General features: G+C 41.4%; 1 protein-coding gene across 1 annotated transcript in view; it reads left to right on the top strand.

Annotated features, from left to right (window-relative positions):
* Positions 1–21,245, top strand: part of LOC127581047 (ras association domain-containing protein 8-like) — a 73,172-nt gene that overhangs the window by 46,230 nt on the left and 5,697 nt on the right. The window contains exons 4-5 of the mRNA XM_052035106.1: positions 5,841–5,967; positions 15,023–15,128. Of these exons, the coding sequence (XP_051891066.1) occupies positions 5,841–5,967; positions 15,023–15,128 (233 nt within the window). The remainder of the gene's footprint in view (positions 1–5,840; positions 5,968–15,022; positions 15,129–21,245) is intronic.

Genomic DNA, 21,245 nt, shown 5'->3' with positions numbered 1-21,245 from the left:
CCAAACATTTGAGATAGGTAATTTGCTCTCACTGAATTCATGTGGAACAAAAAGGTCATAAATAAACACAATTTCATTTCAATTCACATTTCTCGATGCATGCACAGGTGATGTGGCTTTGCATTATGGAAAAATTGTGATACAGACCGTTTTCATCTCTCCGTAACACGGGGGTTGCCTGTATGGTCAGAGAGCCTTGTTCCTAATGAAATGTGCACAGTTGCCTGTCTGCTTATTGAGGCCGATGGAAAAAGCTAATTTTAGATTACCTGAGGAGGAGCTGAGAGAACAGTCGTGGAGCTGTGTCCAAGCTTCCTCCAAAAGCAACTGACCGAGTCATTTTCATATTGTAGGTGACCTGCTGTGTGCAAGTTGGCTGTATGTGCCAACATTAGGACAGTTTCTGCTCTTTAGGCATGACTTATTGGCTGTGAGCTTTGTGATATCCTGATACTCTCAGAGGAAACTGCACAAACATGTAATTACTTCCTTGCAGATTCAGTAAAAACAACTGTGATAAACAAACTCACACAGTTTCCCCAGTGTTTCACAAACTTGCAATATTTCCAGCCAGTTCCTCTGATCCAGCTATTCAAAATTTTGGTTAGCCTTCCCCATCCGGCGATTAAATGGACACATTGTCCTATAGATGCCAGTAACCTTTGCCTGCCTGGTATAACGTTAATAATCAGCCACCTGATGCCAGAATAAATGATTCAGCACTGATTGCTTATTCTACACAGCCTTTCAGAAAGAAGGGTCACAATAAAGGTTTCTCCCATGTTATGAGGAGCCCAGTAACAGACCTGTAATTAACCAATGAAATTAGATTCTTTAGTGTTGTATACTTACATATTGTAGCGGGTGGAATTTACCTTTTAGATCCAATGCATGATTTACAAAGGAGATTAAAGGACTCAGCTGATTAGGTCTGAGATGTTGTGCTTAGGTCCTCATTACACTAATGGCGCTATTCACAGATGAGAGAGCTGGATTTAGGGCTATTTTCACAGTCAGTTCAATGATAATGTAATCAGACCATTATTATATCCATGATGAACGATCACTGTGTAACAATTGAGGTCAAGGAAATCAACTGAGGTCATTCTAAATTCAGATAAAGCCATGCACACTTTCTAGTCCCTCTCTGTTCTACCAGCAGTACTTGTCTAAACTCGACTATTTTGGCATTCTGGATTGTCTGCTCCATTGGGGCACTGCGATCTGTGGCTACACTTGCCACTTCAATGCCTGCTAGCCCAGAATGAATGCAGATGGCCAGACATAGCCGCTCCCCACCGAAGTCTTCCTGTGAGGTCAAGGGTGCTTCCAACAACAAGTAGGCCTTCAATGGTATACCCTGATACACCAACCACAGGATGCTCTGAAGGCCTTTGTCAACTTGCATAAAAATAAAGTAAGATAAAATAAACCCGCATTCTTACTTATCTTTTTACGCAGAGTGGCAAGCACCACATTGGAATGAGTGGCGTTGCAGTGAGGGCTGGTTTATGGAGAGCAAAATCCTGAGAGGCGGGGTATGAAATTGGGTCGCACAGTGGCCCAGCTGGTAGAGCTACTGCCTCTGAGCTCCAGCAATCCAGCTTCAATCCTGACCTCCAGAGTTTGCAGCTCCTCCCTGCGATCACCTGGGTTTCCTCCAGGTCACAAGATCACAAGACAAAGGAACAGAAGTAGGCCATTCAGCCCATCGAGTCTGCTCTGCTACCTCACCATGAGCTAAACTATTCCCATGTAGCCCCAATTTCTGGCCTTTTCCCATATCCCTTGATACCTTGACTAATTAGATACCTATCAATCTCCTCCTCAAACACCCCCAATGATCGCGCCTCCACAGCTGTATGTGGCAACGTAGTCCATAAATCCACGACCCTCTGGCTAAAGAAATTTCTTCTCATTTGTGTCCTCCAGTTTTTCTCACACATCCCAAAGATGTGCGGGTTAGTAGGTTTATTGTCCTGTGTAAATCACCCCTTGCGTGTAAATGAATAGTGGGGAGAATAAAATGGGGTTAATGTAGGATTAGCGTAAATGGGTGGTTGATGGTCTGGTGGACTCGATGAGCTGAAGGGCCTGTTCTGTGCTGTGTGACTCTGTGATCCACGAAATGTATCTGGTGTCACTACTCATGTGCCGTGCTACCATTGCTGAGCTCAGCAGTAAGACCAGCACTAGTAGGCAGTGCTCAAACCCAACTTGTCACAGACTTCTGCACCTGCTGAGATTGAGTAGAAGTCTGAGACGAGCTGGGTTTGGGCACCGCCCACGTGTGCTTGACTTATTGTTGAGCTCAGACCTGGACAGTGGTCTTGCTTCTCACTGCGTTCTAATGAATATACCAACAAATTGGCATTTAATATAGCTCATTTAATGCTGTAAAATAGTTAGAAATAGGAGGAGAATCAGTATTTGAGATAGTTCCACCATTCAATAAGATCATGGTGGAAAACAACTACTGGCCTCAGTTTCTCTCTTGTCTGATCTCCATTACCCATAATTATAAGGACATCCCTTAGGTGCTTCACAGAAGGATAATCAGACAGATGTTGACCAACCAAGTCAAAGAAGGAGATAATAGGGCAGGGGACAAAGACTTAGTTAAAGTGGTTTAAGAAGCGTCTAAAAAGAATGGCATATCAGTAGAGAGATTTTAGGGAGGGAGTTCTTAAGCTTGATGATGATAAGACTGCCTACACCGTGTTGTCGTAATAGATGCATATGAGGCCAGAACTGGAGAAAACTTCTCAGAGGTTTGTAGGGCTGTAGTAAGTTTGAAACATTCCAAACATTGGGGAAAATGTGCGAGTTGTAGTAAGTTACAGAAAACTCCATCTTAAATGCAATAATTGTGTCGGAGGCGGGGAGGGGGGGGATAAGTTTGCCTTTGGTCAATTCCATGTACAAGGTGATACTCACTTTCCAGTATTTACTTCCACTAATTCTGCAGAACTAACTTTGAAAAGATGAGAACAACTGGTGGCAGATACTCTCACACTCATTCAGCACTACTAACCAAAGATAAATATTCACCCCATTCTCTCTCAAGACTTTAAAATTGCCAACCTTTTATTCATCCTGCAGTCCACAGATCTACAAAATGGAACCGTTCAATTATTATATTCTCCTTGCCTTCCCTTCTACATTTTTCCTTCCAAGTGATGTCCTGTAGTCTGGTTCTTCAACATGGTGATGTTCGTTTTAAAACCCCATTGCTAGGGTAAAGAGGACCTCAGAATGTCTTCTTACATGTTCACAAATTACCAAAAGATAATCATAGCAAGCAAAAATAACACACACAGTAAGATGTTAGCACAATTCTGCAGTAACATTTATTAAGATTTTATATGAATGTTGAATATAACAAGAACATAAAAAAAAGGTCACTTAGCCCCTCACACCTGCTCATGATCATAAGATCATGGCCAATCTTTTACCTCAGTATCATTCTCCTGAAGTAACCTCGTATCCCTTGATTATCTTAATATGTATTGATCACTATGTCGAATATACTCAACAACGGGGCCTCACAGACCTCTTGGGTTGAGAATTCCCAAGATTCATTACCCTCTAGATAAAGAATTGTCTTCTTATCTCTGTCCTGAAAGGCTGACCCTTCATTTTAAGACCAGACACCTCAGCCAGAAGGAAGATCAATTCCACATTTGTCCATCGAGCCCTGTAATAATTTTGTATATTCAATGAGGTCACCTCTTTTTCTTCTAAACTCAAGAGAATTTTGCTCTTTCTGCTTAATCTCTCATACAACAGTTCCACTATCCTGGGGATCAATCTGGTGAACCTGGCTGCATTCCACTTTTGCAAGTATATCCTTCTGTTAGTGGGGAAACCAGACTTGTATACAATATTCCAGGTGCACTACAGCAGGATTCTAAATAATTGGATCAAAATGTACTCAAATCCTCCTGCAATAAATATGGGATAAATTTTGTTAAAGGAACTGACAGAAAAATCCTATGGCTAACAACATGATCTATCAAGAAATTGTTTCTAATCATGCCTCAAGGCACTAAACAATTTCCTAGTTCTATGAAACCTCAGCATCTAATTGTTGACTTGTTTTGTAGGGAGCCAGGACATTAACTCTTCTGGACTCCTTGGGAATTAAAGATCGATCTCCTAGATACCGCTAGCTGCAACTCAGAGAAAAAATTCGTGTGGGTAATTTCTTAAAAAAAAGATTATATTTTGGATCTTTTTGCTTTTTACTTATAAAAATATTGAACTTGGAAAAATGTCATTTGACTGGGAGTGGTTGGAGGCAGAAGGTCATTGAGATGACAACGCAATGGAGAATTCTGTCATTTAGTCTGAATTACATATTGCCAACTCAGTAAAAAATCTGCCACGTAGTGTCTCAGACAAATATTTAACCAGATTAGTCCCTTTAAAAGCTAGGTGGTGTCACCATCTGCTGTGCTATTGATTATAAATATCTCACAATATGAGTCCACCCAGTTGTCTCAATGAGCTGTAGGTGCTGTGATGGGGTTTGCTCACCATCGGATGGCTCGGTACTTGGCTAGTGTTATATAACCTCAGAGGATGTTTGAATGATGGGATGCCAGTTCACCAATCTCCCATAGCAGCTGACAACCCCTAGACTAAGCTCTCCAGATTCACTAAAAGTGCCCATTTACGGAGACAAGATAAGTATATTCTGATTTCCATGGAAATGAAATCAGCTGGTGTAAAGCAGACTATCAGTTGGGTTTGGTCTATTGGAAAAGCTGATTGCATTCCCATTGTCTTTGGAAATACCTGGCAGATAATGATTGCCTCCAGGACCCAATCACCAGCAGTTTTCACCATTAGAAAGATTCCAAAGCCAATGGAAAATCTGATCGGAAAGAATTGAGTCGGTTCTGGAATGCAGAATCAAGTCCAGTGAGGCACATACTGACATAGGGACTGGAGTATACCAGTCAGCCTCTTGAGATGATGCCACCATTCAATGAGATTATGTCTGGTCTTACCATAACCACATTTATCATCGTTGTTCATACCTCTTGATTATGTCATTCTTATTCAGTTTGAAAGCTCTAAGTGCCTCTCACATTCACAGCCCTGTGGAGAGAGTGCCACATTTCCACTAACCTTAATGTGAAGAAGTTCAGTGCTAGTTTCCTTTTGAGCGGGCTGCCTCTAATAAGACTTCCTCCCCTCGTTCTTGATTTAAGGAAGGTGCCAGCTGTAGCTCAGTGGTAGCACTCTCACTTCCGTCAGAACCTTGTCAATACAAGCCCCACCATGAGACAATAAGGCAAAAACCTACCCTCCAGTTTAGAACTGAAGAAGAGCTGCACTACTGAATGTGCAACTTTTAGACCAGGTGTTAAAATGAAATCCTGTATGCTGACTTAGATTAATGTAACCGATCCTATGTACTTCAAAGAAGAGCAGGGAATGCTCCTGATATCCTGATCAATAGTTATACCTCGGTCAGCATTTGTGAGAATTTACTGTGTACAAACTGGCTGCTTTGTTGCTTGCATAACATATATATTCACAGTTTAGCTGTAAAGCTGTTTGCAACGGCCCAGAGATTGTGCCATAGCAATACAAGACTTACTTTCATTTATTTTCCTGGCAAACAAACTAATTTCCTCACAACAAATCTTTTTAACATTGAGTACACTTCAATCACAATACCCTTTAAATTTCTAAACTTAAGGGATTACATTATCTGCCCTCTTTTGTGTAAAACACTGAGTCTTGCTGCCATTCTGGTGATGAGAGACTTCACCCACCCCAACTCATTCTGAAACTCTGAACCAACAACTTCTCTTTCCCTCATGCAGAGGAAATGCTGTGAACTGGAAGATCTGACCAAAGAACTGCGCCAGGCAAACCTCCTCCAGTTCATTCAACAGACAGGCACTAAGGTCAGCATCCTCCCTGTGCTGGAGGGATCTACTGAGGATGCAGGTGAGTGAGAATATAAGACCCTCATGCTTGCCCCACCATTTAATAATCCTGGATAATTCTCCATCTCATCCATTCCTACACACGATTTTTACACCCTCCATTTTCTGTGGTGTTCAATATCTAACCTCTTAGTCTTCAACATACTCAGTGGCTGAACATCCATTCTCCTGGGCATACAGAATTCCAAGGATTTACAAACCTCTGCATAGAGAAATTTCTCCTTATCTCAGTGCTAAATGGCAGACCTATTGAACTATTCCCCTATAGTTTTCAATGGTTCACATAGTGTACATGGATTTCAGTAAGGCTCATGGAAGGCTTATTCAGAAAGTCAGGAGGCATGGGATCCAGGGAAACTTGGCTGTGTGGATTCAGAATTGGCTCGTCCATAAAGACAAAAGGTGGTAGATGTAGCGTATTCTACCTGGAGTTCGGCGACCAGTGGTGTTCCGCAGGATCTGTTCTGGGACCCCTGCTCTTTGTGATTTAAAGAAAAGACTTGGATGAGGATGTGGAAGGGTGGCTTAGGAAGTTTTCTGATGATACAAAGGTTGTTGGTGTTGATAGTGTAGAAGGTTGCTGTAGATTACAACAGGATATTGTTAGAATGCAGAGCTGGGCTGAGAAGTGGCAGATGGAGTTCAACCCAGATAAGTGTGAAGCGATACACTTCGGGAGATCAAATTCAAAAGCAGAATACAAGGTTAATGACAGGATCTTAGCAGTGTGGAGGAACAGAGGGATATTGGGGTCCACGTCCATAGATCCCTCAAGGTTGCTACGCAGGGCGATAGGGTTGTAAGAAGGCATATGGAGTGTTGGCCTTCATTAGTTGAGGTATTGAGTTCAAGAGCCGCGAGGTGATGTTGCAGCTCTACAGAACTCTGGTCAGGCCACAGGTGGAGTATTGTGTTCAGTTCTGATCACCTCATTATAGGAAGGATGTGGAAGCTTTAGGGAGGGTGCAGAGCAGATTTACCAGGATGTTGCCTAGATTGGAGAGCATGTCTTATGAGGATAGATTGAGCGAGCTAAAGGCTTTTCTTTTGGAGAGAAGGAGGATGAGGGGTGATTTGATAGAGGTGTACAAGATGATAAGAGGCATAGATCAAGTGGACAGTCAGAGACTTTTTCCCAGGGCGACAATGGCTAACATAAGGGGACATAATTTTAAGGTGACTGGAGGAAGGTATAAGGGAATGTCAGGGGTAAGTTTTTTACACAGTGTGGTGGGTGCGTGGAACGCACAGCCTGCAGAGGTTGTGGGGGGGGAGATACATCAGGGATATTTAAGAGACTCTTAGATAGACACATGAATGATAGAAAAATAGGGGACTATGTTGGAGGGAAGGTGTTAGATAGATCTTAGAGCAGGATAAAATGTAGGCACAACATTGTGGGCCAAAGGGCCTGTACTGTGCTGTAGTCTTCTATGTTCTATGTTCTTCAGCTAGAGGAAACAATCATTCATCATCTACTCTGTCAGATTCCTCTCAGAATCTCACACATCTCAATGAGACCACATGAGTTTACTGCATCTTCTCTGTAGCATATCTCCTCACGCCAGACACTGATCCACTGTACCTGTAGTGCACCAGCATTGAGGTCTGTACGTTCCCTCCAAAGGTATGGATATCAAAACTGCACACAGTTCTCAAGCTGAAGTCTCATTGAAATCCTGTACAATCTCAGCAAGACTTCCCACTTTAATATCCAAACCCCCTTGCAATAAAAGCTTTTATGTCTTAGCAGTTCCATTTTCCTTCCTAATTACTTGCTGTAACTGCAAGTCACAAATTGTGAACCAGTCCACCAAGATCCCCTTGTAGGACATTTATTAGTTTCTCACAATTTATGAAATATTTTGCTGTTCATTCTTCCTACCAAAGTGCTTTTTCTCCCCTCACACTATACCTGCTACATTCTAGCTCACTCACATAACCCTCGCTCTTGCAGTTTCTTTGTATCCACCGAACAGCTCAATTTCTTACTTAGCTTTATGTCATCAGCAAACTTGGAAATGTTATACTCTTTCTTTTCCATGTAACTGTGAATAAGTGAGAGCGCCAGAATATTCCTTGTGGCCCTCCACTAATAATCAAAGTCTGAAACCAACCATTTATTCCGACTTTGTTTTGTAGCTCTTTAGCCAATCCCTTACCTAGGCTCATGGGTTATCTCTTTCCAACCCAGTGAGTACTTATTTTAGATAACAACCTCCGTGTGGAGTTTGCACGCTCTCCCCATGATCGGGTGGGTTTCCCCTTGGTGCTCTAATTTCCTCCTACATCCCAAAGACATGGGTTGGTAGGTTAGTTGGCCACTGTAACTTGCACCCTAGTGTGTAGGTGAGTGGTAGAATCTGGCAGGAGCTGATGAGAACGTGGAGAGAATAAAATTGGATTAATGTAGGATCAGTGTAAATGGGTGGTTGATAGTCAGTGCAGACTTGGTGGCTGAAAGGTCTGTTTCTGTACTGTATCTCTCATGAGTCTATGGTTCTTTTGCGTGGTACCATTTAAAAATCCAAATATACTACATCCACTGGTTCCACCTTACGCACTCTACTCATTACATCCTAAAATAATAATGTTTTCCTTCATAAAACCATGCCATCCCTCCATTTTTTCCTAAAAATGGATTCCAACATTTTAATACAATGGATGCTAGGCTAATCCTGACCCGAAACTTTGACCGCCTGCTTTTCACCATGGACGCTTCCTGGCCTGCTGAGTTCCTCCAGCATCATTGTGTTTTTCATCTAGATTGCAGCATCTACAGTCCTTTATTTCTTTAATTTTTTTCTCCTCTTTAAGGTATATCTAGACTAGTCCTGTTGGCAGGACCCACTGTTCTTTCACTACAATGCATCCCCTATTATGGGTGTTTTTGTGATTCAGTTGCACATATTAGGATTCTGAGTAATAGTTGCACTGACTAACACTTGCACCTTGAAAAATACAGGAGCATCCACAAGGAGGTAAAGAACGCAAAGAGAAGCAGTTGGTCTTAGGAGACGAATATCCCCACAAAGCATCACAACAAAGATCAGGTCAGGGACATTTGCCATACTTATGGGAAAGAAAGGAGAGCAATTCAAGTAAAGGGACCCCTATACTTGTACCAATGTTGAGTACAGTTTGACTTGTGGCAAATTCTGAGAAGTCCGTACCACTATCACCCGCCTCTCTCCACTCCTCAATCCCAACACCACACCAATTTCTTTGCTACACCCTGATCAAAGGTAGCAATCCCACACATGTAAACTCATACTCGTTCCTTTTGATCTTGTGCTTTGAACATGGTTAATGTCTTCTGAATGGAAAGAGCGGAAATCAGGGTGCAGGTTATGGTACGTCACCTAACCCAAAGTTAGAGTTACTCTAACTTGCATTGGTGGTGTTGAGCTTGCCGCTACTTTCTTACTATGTGGGATGTAATGACTTGGATGTTTTGGGACCATAGCTGCAATATCCATTATCTCAAAGTATTAAGTTAACTAAGGTTATCCAACAGACCGCAAAGCACTTTTCTTGTCTATATAGAGAATTATACTGTTATATTCTGGTCGCCTGTGTGTGCAATTTATTAGCATTTTCATGCACGTGAGTGGGATGGAGGTGTAACTCAACACTTATACCAACAATGAATCAGAGAAAGCTGTCTTCTAACAACAATGCTGTGTTTGTTTTATTAAGCAGCAGTGGACATGTGGAGAACAACTGTCCATTGAGCCACAAAAGGAAAAGGCCCAGCTTTAAGCTGTTCCATGGCCGATCTCAGTCAGGGTAAAGCTAAGATCGCCGCAGCTGGTCCCAGTATCTCCTGCCTGGGGAATGATTAATCAGGCCAGGTTTAGTTTCCTGCATCCTGTTATTTAGGAGGAGGCGTGAACAGAGTCAGAGGATGGGGGAGGAAGCCCAGAAACCTAAATATCACCAAGTACGGCCAGCATTATCATCACCAGCGTTTGGTTCTGACCAGCAGCCAGATGGACAAACTGCCAGGTGGCTGGAGTGTTGGCTGTTTGAAAGTAAGCAGCTTTTTGAACAGGCATCCCAACCCAATAGGGGCCTTCCTGCATACAGGAGGAGTGTCAGGGCTCGAAATAGGTTTGCTACCTTTAATCCCAACACTGTTCATAGAAGTTGCACAAAGAACATGGTCTCCATTGGGAGATCCTTGGAGAGTGTTTGGGGTTTCCCTGTGTGATTCTGCATTGAGAATGATACATAGATGGTTTCAGTGTGGTGTTCTTCGTTGTTGCATTGAGCCAGCAGGTGCCACCTCTGTAGCTATCCTGAAAAGAGATATACCTCAATACAAACAACACTCTTCCAGCTACAAGAGAATATTGGTACTGAAAGAGTGGATGCTACAATGATGAGCGGGAGGAATGAGAGCATGCAACTAGGTGATCAGAGGGACATGGCTGCCTGAAGGACATTCCTTGTTCTTTATGTATTGGGGCTACAGACACTCTCAGGTCTACAGCCAGGCACTCCTAGAACAAGCAGCGAGGGATCCACAAGGATATGAGTGCAGTCTCTGAATGCCTGCTGCACAGGCAAGCACCCAAAGTCACAGTTGAGTTTATGGTCATATGCAGAAGTCCATGTATGCACGGGTTGCAATGAAAAACTTACTTGCAGCAGCATCGCAGGCACATAGCATCAGATAAGCAGCATTCAAAGAAAAACATAAACATAAATTATACACAGTTTTTTACAAGAAAGAAAACAATTAGAACAAAAAAAAGTTCATTTTAGTGCAGATTGATCAAAGTGGTCATAATGTTGCCAGGCTGTAGTAACTAAGGTTGTGCCGGTTTGTTCAAGAACTGAGTAGTTGAAGGGAAGTAGCTGTTCTTGAACCTTATAGTGTGGGACTTCGTCCTTCACCTATGTCAACTCTACCTTTTCCTGGTGCAGAATGAAAGTAAATGAAGAGAGTTTGGGTGATTCCCACTGGGCAGAGTGAGCAGCAGCTTGTGAGATGTGGCAGAGATCAGCAGCTGCAGGCTGGGATGATCCTGACCTTCAGTGACAATGCATTGCATGCACACATGTGAGGCTGTACATAAAGTCAGAGGACAAAGAGTACAGTTCGAGGGTTTCCAGGGAAACAGGCTTATTAAAACCTGGCTGTTTTGAGCAATAAAAACAGTCAGGTCGGAAATCTCCCTGCAGATGAATTTTTTGCTCTATTGTTGACATCATTTTGGGCATGTTTAGCTATAGCAAACTAATCCTAGGGAAAATGAAAATGAGGCAGCGAATTTCCCGATGGGCATTAAGGCACCAGAAATGGCCCCAAAGTTGCTCTTCTCTAACCCTGAGTTCCAACAGTGTAATGCTTTATTGTGAGTTCGTGTGAAAGAATTTCTAACCCCTGCAATCCTGGTAGCTCAGAGGCTCAGCCCCATGGAGTACAATGAAGTCTCTACCATGTGAATCCCCAGCAATCCAGCAAATAATTAAAACCCCTTTAAATATCAGGCCACTCTCCTGTTATTCAGACTAGATTTGCTGTGTGTAGCAGACCAAAATGCTAAGTACACATATGGGATGCAATTTGGCAAGGCAACAATCAAATAAGCAATGCCAGAAAGATGATGTTAACACTGGTTGTTCTATGTACCTTGGACATGCACATGGCAAGTGTGTAGAACCACGCAATTCAAGTAATCAGTAAAGCAAGGAATTCCACAATGAAAATCACAATAAAAATTTCTCACAAATGGGGATGCATAGGGTACGTGTGCTATGTGTTCGAATTTCTGTCATTTGGTGCCACTGGTACATTATTGACTGGAGGTTTCTGGCAACAGGCTCAGAAATTATACCTTTATGTTTCTATGACTAATTTCTTAGTTACCATTAGCATTGGTACAACCTGGTCTTTAAGGTTGCTCATCTCTGTTTCCAAGTTCCAAGAAACATGTAGTGGCCTTAAAAAGCAACTTGTTTTCAATTAAATGGACTTGGGCAGAAATGGAAATCCGAGGGAGCCTGTGGCTTGGGAGGGAGCAGTACTGATATTCCCTTTGTTACCTTGCTTCAGTCTTTAACCATGACATTCCTGCAAAGAACGCTGAGCAATGTCATTCTTTTACTTCTACCATTTCCTGTACAGGGTCTACTCAGAGCCTACAGGTGGGTCAGTGGTGTGGGAGCAGGGTCAAGTTTTATGTGTTTACTCTGGAGACTGAGTGGCTCGGGGGCACTGGAAAGGTAAAATTCTCACCCATTTTCAACTTAAACAGATGGGGTACACATTAGCAACAAGAGACCAGTCTGCTCTCTGGTGGTTCATTACTATAAAACCTACAATAGGATGCATGTTGTACTCTAACAGGACTTATTATTGCAAATTAGTGTCAGCCAGCATTCACTGGCTTCAGGAATCCCAGCAAAGTGTACCCAGTGCTGACTCCATAAATTAAATGCCTATTTCTGCACTGCTTGTAGGGCTTGAAGGAGCAGGAGTGTTCATCCAGTCACAGCAAGCTTCCCCTTGGATCTGCTGATCTCCCATTCCTTTAGCAATGTCCCATTCCCCCTCTGCATGATATCCCACCCTCTCCGTTACATCAGAAATGCATCAGGTGAATGGTGGAGAAGAAGGGAAAGAGCTCAGAAAAATGCCTCGGTAAAACACAGTGGTGCAGCTGGTAGAGGTGCTGCTTCAGAGTTCCAGAAACCTGGTTTCAATCCCGACCTCTGGTGCTGTCTGGGTGGAGTCTGCATGTTCTCTATTGGGCTGCATTGGTTTCCTCTGGATGCTCTGGTTTCCTCTCACATCCCAAAGACATGCAGTTTGTAGGTTAATTGGCGACTGTAAATTGTCTCTATAGTGTGTAGGTGAGTGATAGAATCTGGGGGGAATTGGTGGGAATGTGGGGAGAATAAAATGGGATAAGTGTAAGTGGGTGGTTGATGGTTGGCACGCACTTGATGGGCCGAAGGCCTAGTTCTGTGCTGCATCTCTCTAGGACTGTATGGAAATATAAAATCTGACCGTAAGAAGTTCTTTTAACTCTTCAACAATAAAGGGCAATCAAATGAAATGAAAAATCATAAAAGGATTCAAGCAGTCTTGAAAGAAAATGAGCAGAAATTAAATAAGTTTCTGGCTGATTACTTCCTCTGAGTGGTCACAGACGAAGGTGAAAGTGAAATGCCCACTTCAGATTGAGGAAACCTGAGCAGGGTTAATGACTTCTGTATAAATGAGGTGGGAATCTTCGAATGACTGAAATGACTCAAAATGAAACCCAGGTCTGATATAAGGAAGTCCTTCTCCAAGCAAAGATTAATTAGTCTGTGGAATGGTATGCTGGAGGTGAAAATCTCCCCAGTTATTTGAGGCTGGTGGAGAAGGTGGGTGGGGAAGTGGTTACATTGCAGGGGGCAGCCTGAGTTTAGGGCCTGGATGGAAATGCAGGGCATGCAAAAGACCTAAGTGCAGTTAAAATGCTATAGCTTTGTCTTTAGTATTTACCGTATCTGTACTGCTTTGAAACCAAATGATTAGAGTCTCCTAACTGTGTCTATGAGTTGTTTCAAGACATTTCAGACTGTGGACAGGTCAAGCTGCTTCAGCCATCAATCCTTGCAACTCATACTTATTATCCACTATCTTAGATAACTTATCACCTTCAATATATCTATCTGGAAAAGCAGAGACTCAGTTTAGTATATCTCCAGTAATGAAGTAGCACACAAAAGTGTCTGCAATGGAGCAGGGTTAGAAAACGCAACTTTACATGAAAGTAAGATCCATAACAGCTGGTGCTCATAAGGAAGTGGTAAGGATGGCCAGTAAGGGTGAGTGAAATGTTGCACCAGAATGGGAGAATTCCATTCCTTATGTAGCCGAGCTGGATTTGCTAGGAAGATAAAGGCTAGGTAATACTCATCATAATTTATGCACAAATCTAATAGCGGCTTCTGGTACATATGTACAGTTAAGTACATTAAAAATCTGAGGGATTACTGCCGGGGATAAACTGCTCCTCCTAAAGCTGCACTGAAAGGTCATATTTCCATATCTGGCTCCCCATTTAAGTGTGTTGAATGGCACAAAGACCCTATACTGATTTTGTAGATAAGGACAAAACATCACACAAAGTTAGTGCTTGTTCATTCCATCAAAATACTGTTTTGTCAATGTGATGAGCTTTATTATTAATGAATGACCATTCTGGGACAGAAAATTAATTTCTACTAGTCTCAGTCCTTCAGTTTTTGATTGCTATTGGAGATTTTTAATATGTAAAATTTTAAACATTTTTGTCTCTTTTATCTTTCTCTAATCCAATCTTTCATTTGCTCTCTTAATGTTCCTGATTTGACATTGAATTACTATCTTAATTTACACTTCCTGGTATTGTGCTGCTCATTAATTATTATTCCAATTGGTTAGGGATACACACACTTGCTTGCATTATTCACTTGGGTCTCAAATGTCCTGAAGATGACAGTGTGCATTTTGGAAGTCCAACAGAGAGTAAGTTTCCACATAAATCCCCATAGAAAATTCATCGGAAAGTGAAAGTCTGTGAACCTTGGGCATCATTTGATTGGTACTCATAGCAAAAACCGGCCTGTCATGAATATTTATCATGCATTATTGCAGCCTACACTTCTTTGGGCAGTAACAGGTTTCTGGTATCTCAAACAAACTGTCATTTTCATGATTAAACCTATACACAAGATTCAATATTCCTGGTGTTCAGCTTCTCTGATGTACACGCTAGGTTTATGCTTCAATTTCGCAAAACTGTTGCGCAAAGTATAAGTGAGTGCAATGGGAATTCAAAAAGGAAATGGACGTATTTCTATTCCATTGGAGATTAGAGGAGCATTTGGGATGGACATAATGATCCAATCGGTCAGCTGGGTTTACTTAGCTATTTAAAATTGACTTCCATGCAAATTTTAGTTACTAATCAAGGAAGATAACGACATTTTCTTTTTTGGTTCTTTGATTGCTCTTTTCTTGCACTAATGTAATTTGTATTTTCATCCACCTTTGTTCTCTTCTTCCTTAGAGCCTCTGCTCCATCTAGACTCCCTCAAGCATGGTATGTCTCCTGCCAAAACCAAGGATCTTCAGAGCTCATTGATCTCTGCCTTTAACCAAGAAGGGATTTATGTGTAACTCCTTAATCTTACAATGATTTTGATCCTTTTAAGTACAACAGGTCACTTCAACATGCATGCCTTGTCCTAACAGCTTTAGCTCTGATGATGTTAATTGGAATTAGATAAGAAGAAAACATCATTGAAGGTTATGGAAAGGGGCTTGTTTTTGTCTGAATGTGAATCTCGCTTTAAGGCTCCCATCACAAGAAGATGACCTGCATCCAGTTATATCATGGATTTTGATCTGGGACTTAGATTTGGAACTGAAACTCTTACATTGACAGTATTTACATAGTCTCTGCATGGTTTTATCAGACTTATATGGAAATGATGCTGAAAATTATACTGCATGTAACATGTGTATATTGAAACCTGTCCAATACCAAACACCAGCAAGAGTATATGGATCATGCACTGAACCTAACAGTATGTGTACACCATGCCAAATAATTAATTTAATACCTTTATATAGATATGGAATTGCATGTGGCAAGGTGTACATTGTACTGGCAAAATTTTACAATTTGTAAAGATCTGGACTTGCGGTATATTTGTTTAATTCTTTGGGTACTTGAATATGTATTCTGATCCAAGAACAACATTATGTTGTTGTGGTAATAATCTATCTAGTAGCTGTTGTATATAGATCTGATATGAAGACTGTGATTAATAGGATTCATACCATACTTGAATACCCATAGGTCTGACACTGTCATTAACAGGCAAACTGTCTATTCCTCAGCAGTGCAATGGGATCTTGTTCATGTATATGGATTAGTGCTGCGATTGCAGCAAATCCTTTTGTTCAGCACGGTAGATGTAGCACTGATGATACATTAAGTAAATTTAGAAAACATTGCAAATACAGAAGTGTTGAGTAGTTAGACTTAAAGCATTTATTTTTTCATAAATAAACTCCAAAGTTATCCAACAGCAGGCGAGCACTCAGTGTTATTGGCTCAGAAAGCACATGAATGAGCTTGCGAACAGAAAGAAAGAAGCTCTATTATCACCTCTTTACATACAGCATTTTAGAATTATTTAGGATATTTCTTCAGTAATGAACAGGAGCAGAAAACACAGCTTTGGGTCAGCTAAGTGCCCAAACATTAAATACAGTTCACTGCCATACTTTCAACTGATTGTCCAATCGTCTGATTCTTAAAACCACTGTATTACTAACCCAGTTTACCTCACAGAGCAGTAGGGTTGTCTAAATAGCTAGGGTTGTCAGGATTGTCCTGATAATCTCCAGGAATTAAAGATTACAACCCTGGGCACTGGCACATGCAACACCAGCAAGAGAAAAATCATAGGGGAATGAAAGCAAACTGCATATTTTGAACATTACCATTTAGTTATAAAAAATATTGGATGTGGGGTTTTTGACCAGATGGGAGAAGGAAGGTTATGGGGTGAAACTTTCAGGAATCTGTCAAACAGGAGTCAGTAACCCCACTGACTAATCCACTTCAAACGTTCATAAGTATCTACCTGAAGTGATTAGATCTGATCTACCCATTCACTTGCTCTCTGCAGAGCTTCACTGTTAAAGCTGGGTTAAGTTTAAGCAGTTTCTCGGCAATGTCCAGTGCGGATTTCAGACGGGGAGCTGAGTGAGCTGAATGTCATCATTCCCCCTACAATCTACAGCATTCTAAGGTGCACGGTGGGTACCATCTAACTAATATGTTTGCTTTGCCCTTGTCTTCTGTCCAGTCTGTAGCTTCAGTGGTGTCTTGTACTATGGGCCTTGGGGACACTATTTAAATCAGTCAAACTAGCAAAACTATATAAATTACAACAGGGATGTCAGCACGTGTGGCAAAGTCAGTGCAATATCAAAGTACTCCCTATCACCCAGGAAAGAGAATCAGAGAATGATTCAGTAATACCAGAGATTGTTTCTTGATGATGTTACATGTTTATGGATTAAACTTGACTACAATCCACATGAATATTAGTGATACTGAAACCACATTACTTCACCTAATTGTGTAGTATGTACTTACTTGAACTTTTGTGGGAAATATTAAGAATCACCATCTGATCTCCCAAGTAAAAGGATCGTGTATTCAAAACCCATTCTTCTCAAACTAGATAAATACGTGTAAACATCATCTTTCCCCACAGCAGTGTGTGGATTATGCACCCTGAGTCATTGGTTTAATTTAGTCACATTCACAATCTCCTCATGAACATTCCATGTGTCCCACAAGCATTCTGTGCACAGTGAAATAAGACAGTTGCTATGAATCCCATGTGGTGCCTATATTATTTTGACTCTGAACAATACAACACCGGGATGAACATTACATAGAGCATCCTTAGCCATTCACATACACAACAGATCGAGGTCTCAACACATGCGCAGAGGACAATTCTATGCGACATATAAAAGCCAGCGGTAGCCTAAGATCTTTGTTGAATGGCAATTTGTTACTGTTCTGTTTCAGTGAAAGGCATTGAGCACCGCTCATTAGCAGTTCATCAAAGGCATGCACTCATTTGGACAAGGTTGATTGGCAGATTGCTGCATGATCACTGGAGCCTGGTGAAAGCTAGTAGGGTTGACAATTGTGACAGTGGTGACTTTCAGTGACAGCAGAAAAGCAGGAGCATGATCCAGTGATTCTGCTATCCAAGCCCCAAAACCTACAGCGATGTTCAAATACAAAAGAAGGCCCCTGTTATCTGAAGAAAGCATCTGTTTCTAGGCATGACAGTTCAGGAAGAATATGTTTACTTTGGAGAACTGCAGTACATGTTCATCAGAATATTCAGCAGGGCTAAAAGAGTTAAATTACTAGGTCATGTTGCACAGACAAGGCATCATTTTTTGAGTCTAGTCTAGAAGGGATGATCTATTTGAGGTCTTCTGCTGATTCAATTTGATAAGGTAAATAAACAGAAAACAAAATTGGGATTCATAAATTTTTGTTAGGTTTGGGCATTAAGGTTTATAGAGCCATCATAATTAAATGGAGTTGAAACAAATCAAGCCATGATTTAGTGTTGGAACAGGCTAAAAAGGCTCAAAGCTTATTCCTGTTTCAACATTTCTTCCTTTGTTCCACTCCCTTTATCTTGCAAACCTGGGTCCTTAATTGTTCTGTGTGGTTCAGCTCACCATTTGCTGTGCACACTCCAGATAAGAAATGTGCTCCTGTATGTCATTTAAAATGTTCACCACCACATCTGTGCCTGTGTTCAATTGCATTACCATTCAAACCTGAGAACGTGTCTAAAAATAAACTGGTAGGATGCGCCATATGGAGTGAGCACATAGCCAAAACATAACAAGTATTTTGTCTAAAGAAAATTAGAATTTAGTTCAAGCCATGCCATGCTCGTGAGCAATGTAAGCAACCTTCCTTGCAAACTAAAAGTTCTGTAAGCAAACAGTCTGGGTTGAGTTGAACCCTTTCTCTTGAGCTTCAGCCTCCAGAATGCCTGCTAATGACATGGGTATATTCTTGCTGTGAGCTTGTAGAGAAGACAACAAACTCCTACTCTATTCAGCTAATTAGAGACAGAAGAGGACCTGGAAGTTCCCAAAATCTGACATCCAATTGACAGTGCACTTGATGCAAATCTGTTGGGATCAATTTGAATCAATCCATTGTAAACTGACGGTTAAATTCTCACTGAATGATGTGCCCTGAATCACTGTGGTTCGCAGACATTCTGGTCCCAGCAGCACACAATGTCATAGAGTCCAGAATAAAAAAAATCCTCTGGGCTCTGGGAATACCTTCCACTGGAGGTAGCTGTGCAAATGAGGCACTGATTAGTATCCCACATTGTGGATTTGAACCTAGAAAAAGATATGAGACATGATGTACGTGCTTTGAGTATTGAACAGCAACTCAGCACTAGGCCAGCACTAGGTCAATCCAGAAACCTTTGCAAATGTTCCAGCATACTTTATTAGTTTATCACCTGTGACTTATAATTAACTAAACGTAATAATTATCCATGCTTTCTGCTTCCATCTATGCCCATTAAATGGACATGATATAACATGACCATCGCACCTTCACCCATGATGCTATTCAGCTGGCCAGCTAACCGGTGTGGGGGAGGAGGATGACCCCTCACACAAGGCTGATACAGATCCTTTTCTCAACCAACAAGCCCAAATCTTTATTTATCTGCAGTGCTCACAAGAGAAGGAAGAAGGTCAGAATCCTGGCTAGTTATTTAACTTCCTAGCCCAGCTGTATTCTTACCACTGAGTTAGAAGGTTCTGGATTCAAGTTTTTGATTCCATAAATATACTGTATTCATAAAATTTGCAATATATAATATAATACATTCATACATTGCAATTCTCAGTACATATCCATTCTATTTACATTGCATCAGCGTGACAAATATTTCCAGTCACATACATTCCCTGAGCAAACAGCTGACAAGGAGTTTTATGCAGGCTTCTGCCCCTCTGTATATTCTGGTGGCCGGTCCTTATATTGTGCTTTTGAGGAGGCTGCACCCAGCTTCACCTCCTCAGCATATCATTCTGGACAATGGAATGTGCCGGTCCGGACGGGTCCTTGCTTTCTTTCAGGCTAATCAGAGGGCATCTTTCACTGAGATGAATATTTTCAGTAGTATGTGATGTTTGACTTGGTACTTGTCCCTGGAAATAACCTGTAGAACCCAGAGCCCCATGTTACACACCTGTTCAGGATGAACCTCAACAGAGACTCTCTCCAGACACGAAAATCAAAAAAAAACTGCAGTTACAGGAAATCTTAAATAAAAATGGACACACTCAGCAGGTCAGACAGCATCTATGAAATGAGAAAGAGTTAATGTTTGTCAGACCAGAGGGGGTGCTTTCACAGAGTTAATTATCTTCCTCAGCATGAGGTATTTGTCTCAGTGTCTGAAGGGTTTCAGACCTGAAACATCAACTCTGTTTCTCTTTGCACAGATGCTGCCTGACCTGCTGAATGTTTCCAGCATTTCCTCTTTCCGGACTTCTTGTCACAAGCACACAGAAGATGATAGATGACAGTCTCATTTCCACTGCAGCTGCCTCCCAAGCAGCCTGGGGTCAGAATGAGACTCTGGCAATGCAGAAAGGATCTGTAAGGTGGGGGTTGATGGGGAGAAGTCACCCTTTTCACCACCAGCCAAGCAGGATCTCAGTGCTTGCCTGAAAGCTCTGACGATGGGGCATTTTGCCAGATGATTTTAACGGTCTGCTTCTGGTACCATCCAATAGAATCCACCGTTTCCTTTTCCCACGGGTATCAAGACCTTCCGTGAAAACTTCTGGCTGATTGATGTGATCAAAGATGCTTTGCTTTTCCTATGGAGGAAAGGTGGCCCAGCATGGTCTGACTGAAAGGAGTGTTCCATGGCAATGTACCCAGACCTATGTTTCACTGGGACCCAAACACCAAGTGCCACCACTGAGGCTCTATTTATCCCACACACCAGAGATCCAAGTACAAAAATCTAGACTGACGCTGGTGCACAACAGAGTGCTGCACTGTCACAAGTGTCACCTGTTGGATGAATATAAAAGATTCCAAGAAAATATTTGGAAGAAGATTAGAGTGTTATCCCAGTCTCTTGGCCAATATTTATCCTTCAAATGTTATTGAAGCAGTTTATAAGGTCATTGTAACTTTGCTGTGTGTAAGCTGGCTGCTATGTTCACCGCATTATAAAAATGATTACACTTCAAAAGTACATCATGAAAGGCACTGTATACATCATATCTTCCTTTTTCCTTCAAGCTATTTCATTGAGAAAGGCCAGTTGAAGATTTTTTTAAATTGTAGAATATCTATTTGCAATTGTTAAAAGAAGCAGGAGGGACATTGATTCAAACAGCCCAAATGCACATCTAATTCTGTTATGTTTATTGTACTGTTGTTGTCCTTAAGAAGCTAACAGAGATTATATCACTTTGCATATGGTCTCCAACGCTCGAACTGCAGAAGTATAACTATTGTTAAAGTATCATCAGGAGACTTGCAAAATGCACTTGATATTTTGTAAATCAGATTTGAATTTTTAACCTGTTCAGCAACTACATATATCACCAGACATATAAAGAACTTGTTGCTTGCTTATCACAGGTCTTCAGTGGTTGAAGATGATATTTTGAAG

Source organism: Pristis pectinata, chromosome 20, assembly GCF_009764475.1.
Source record: "Pristis pectinata isolate sPriPec2 chromosome 20, sPriPec2.1.pri, whole genome shotgun sequence".
In the NCBI taxonomy this organism is placed as follows: Eukaryota; Metazoa; Chordata; class Chondrichthyes; order Rhinopristiformes; family Pristidae; genus Pristis; species Pristis pectinata.
This window is presented reverse-complemented; position numbering and strand designations above follow the sequence as displayed.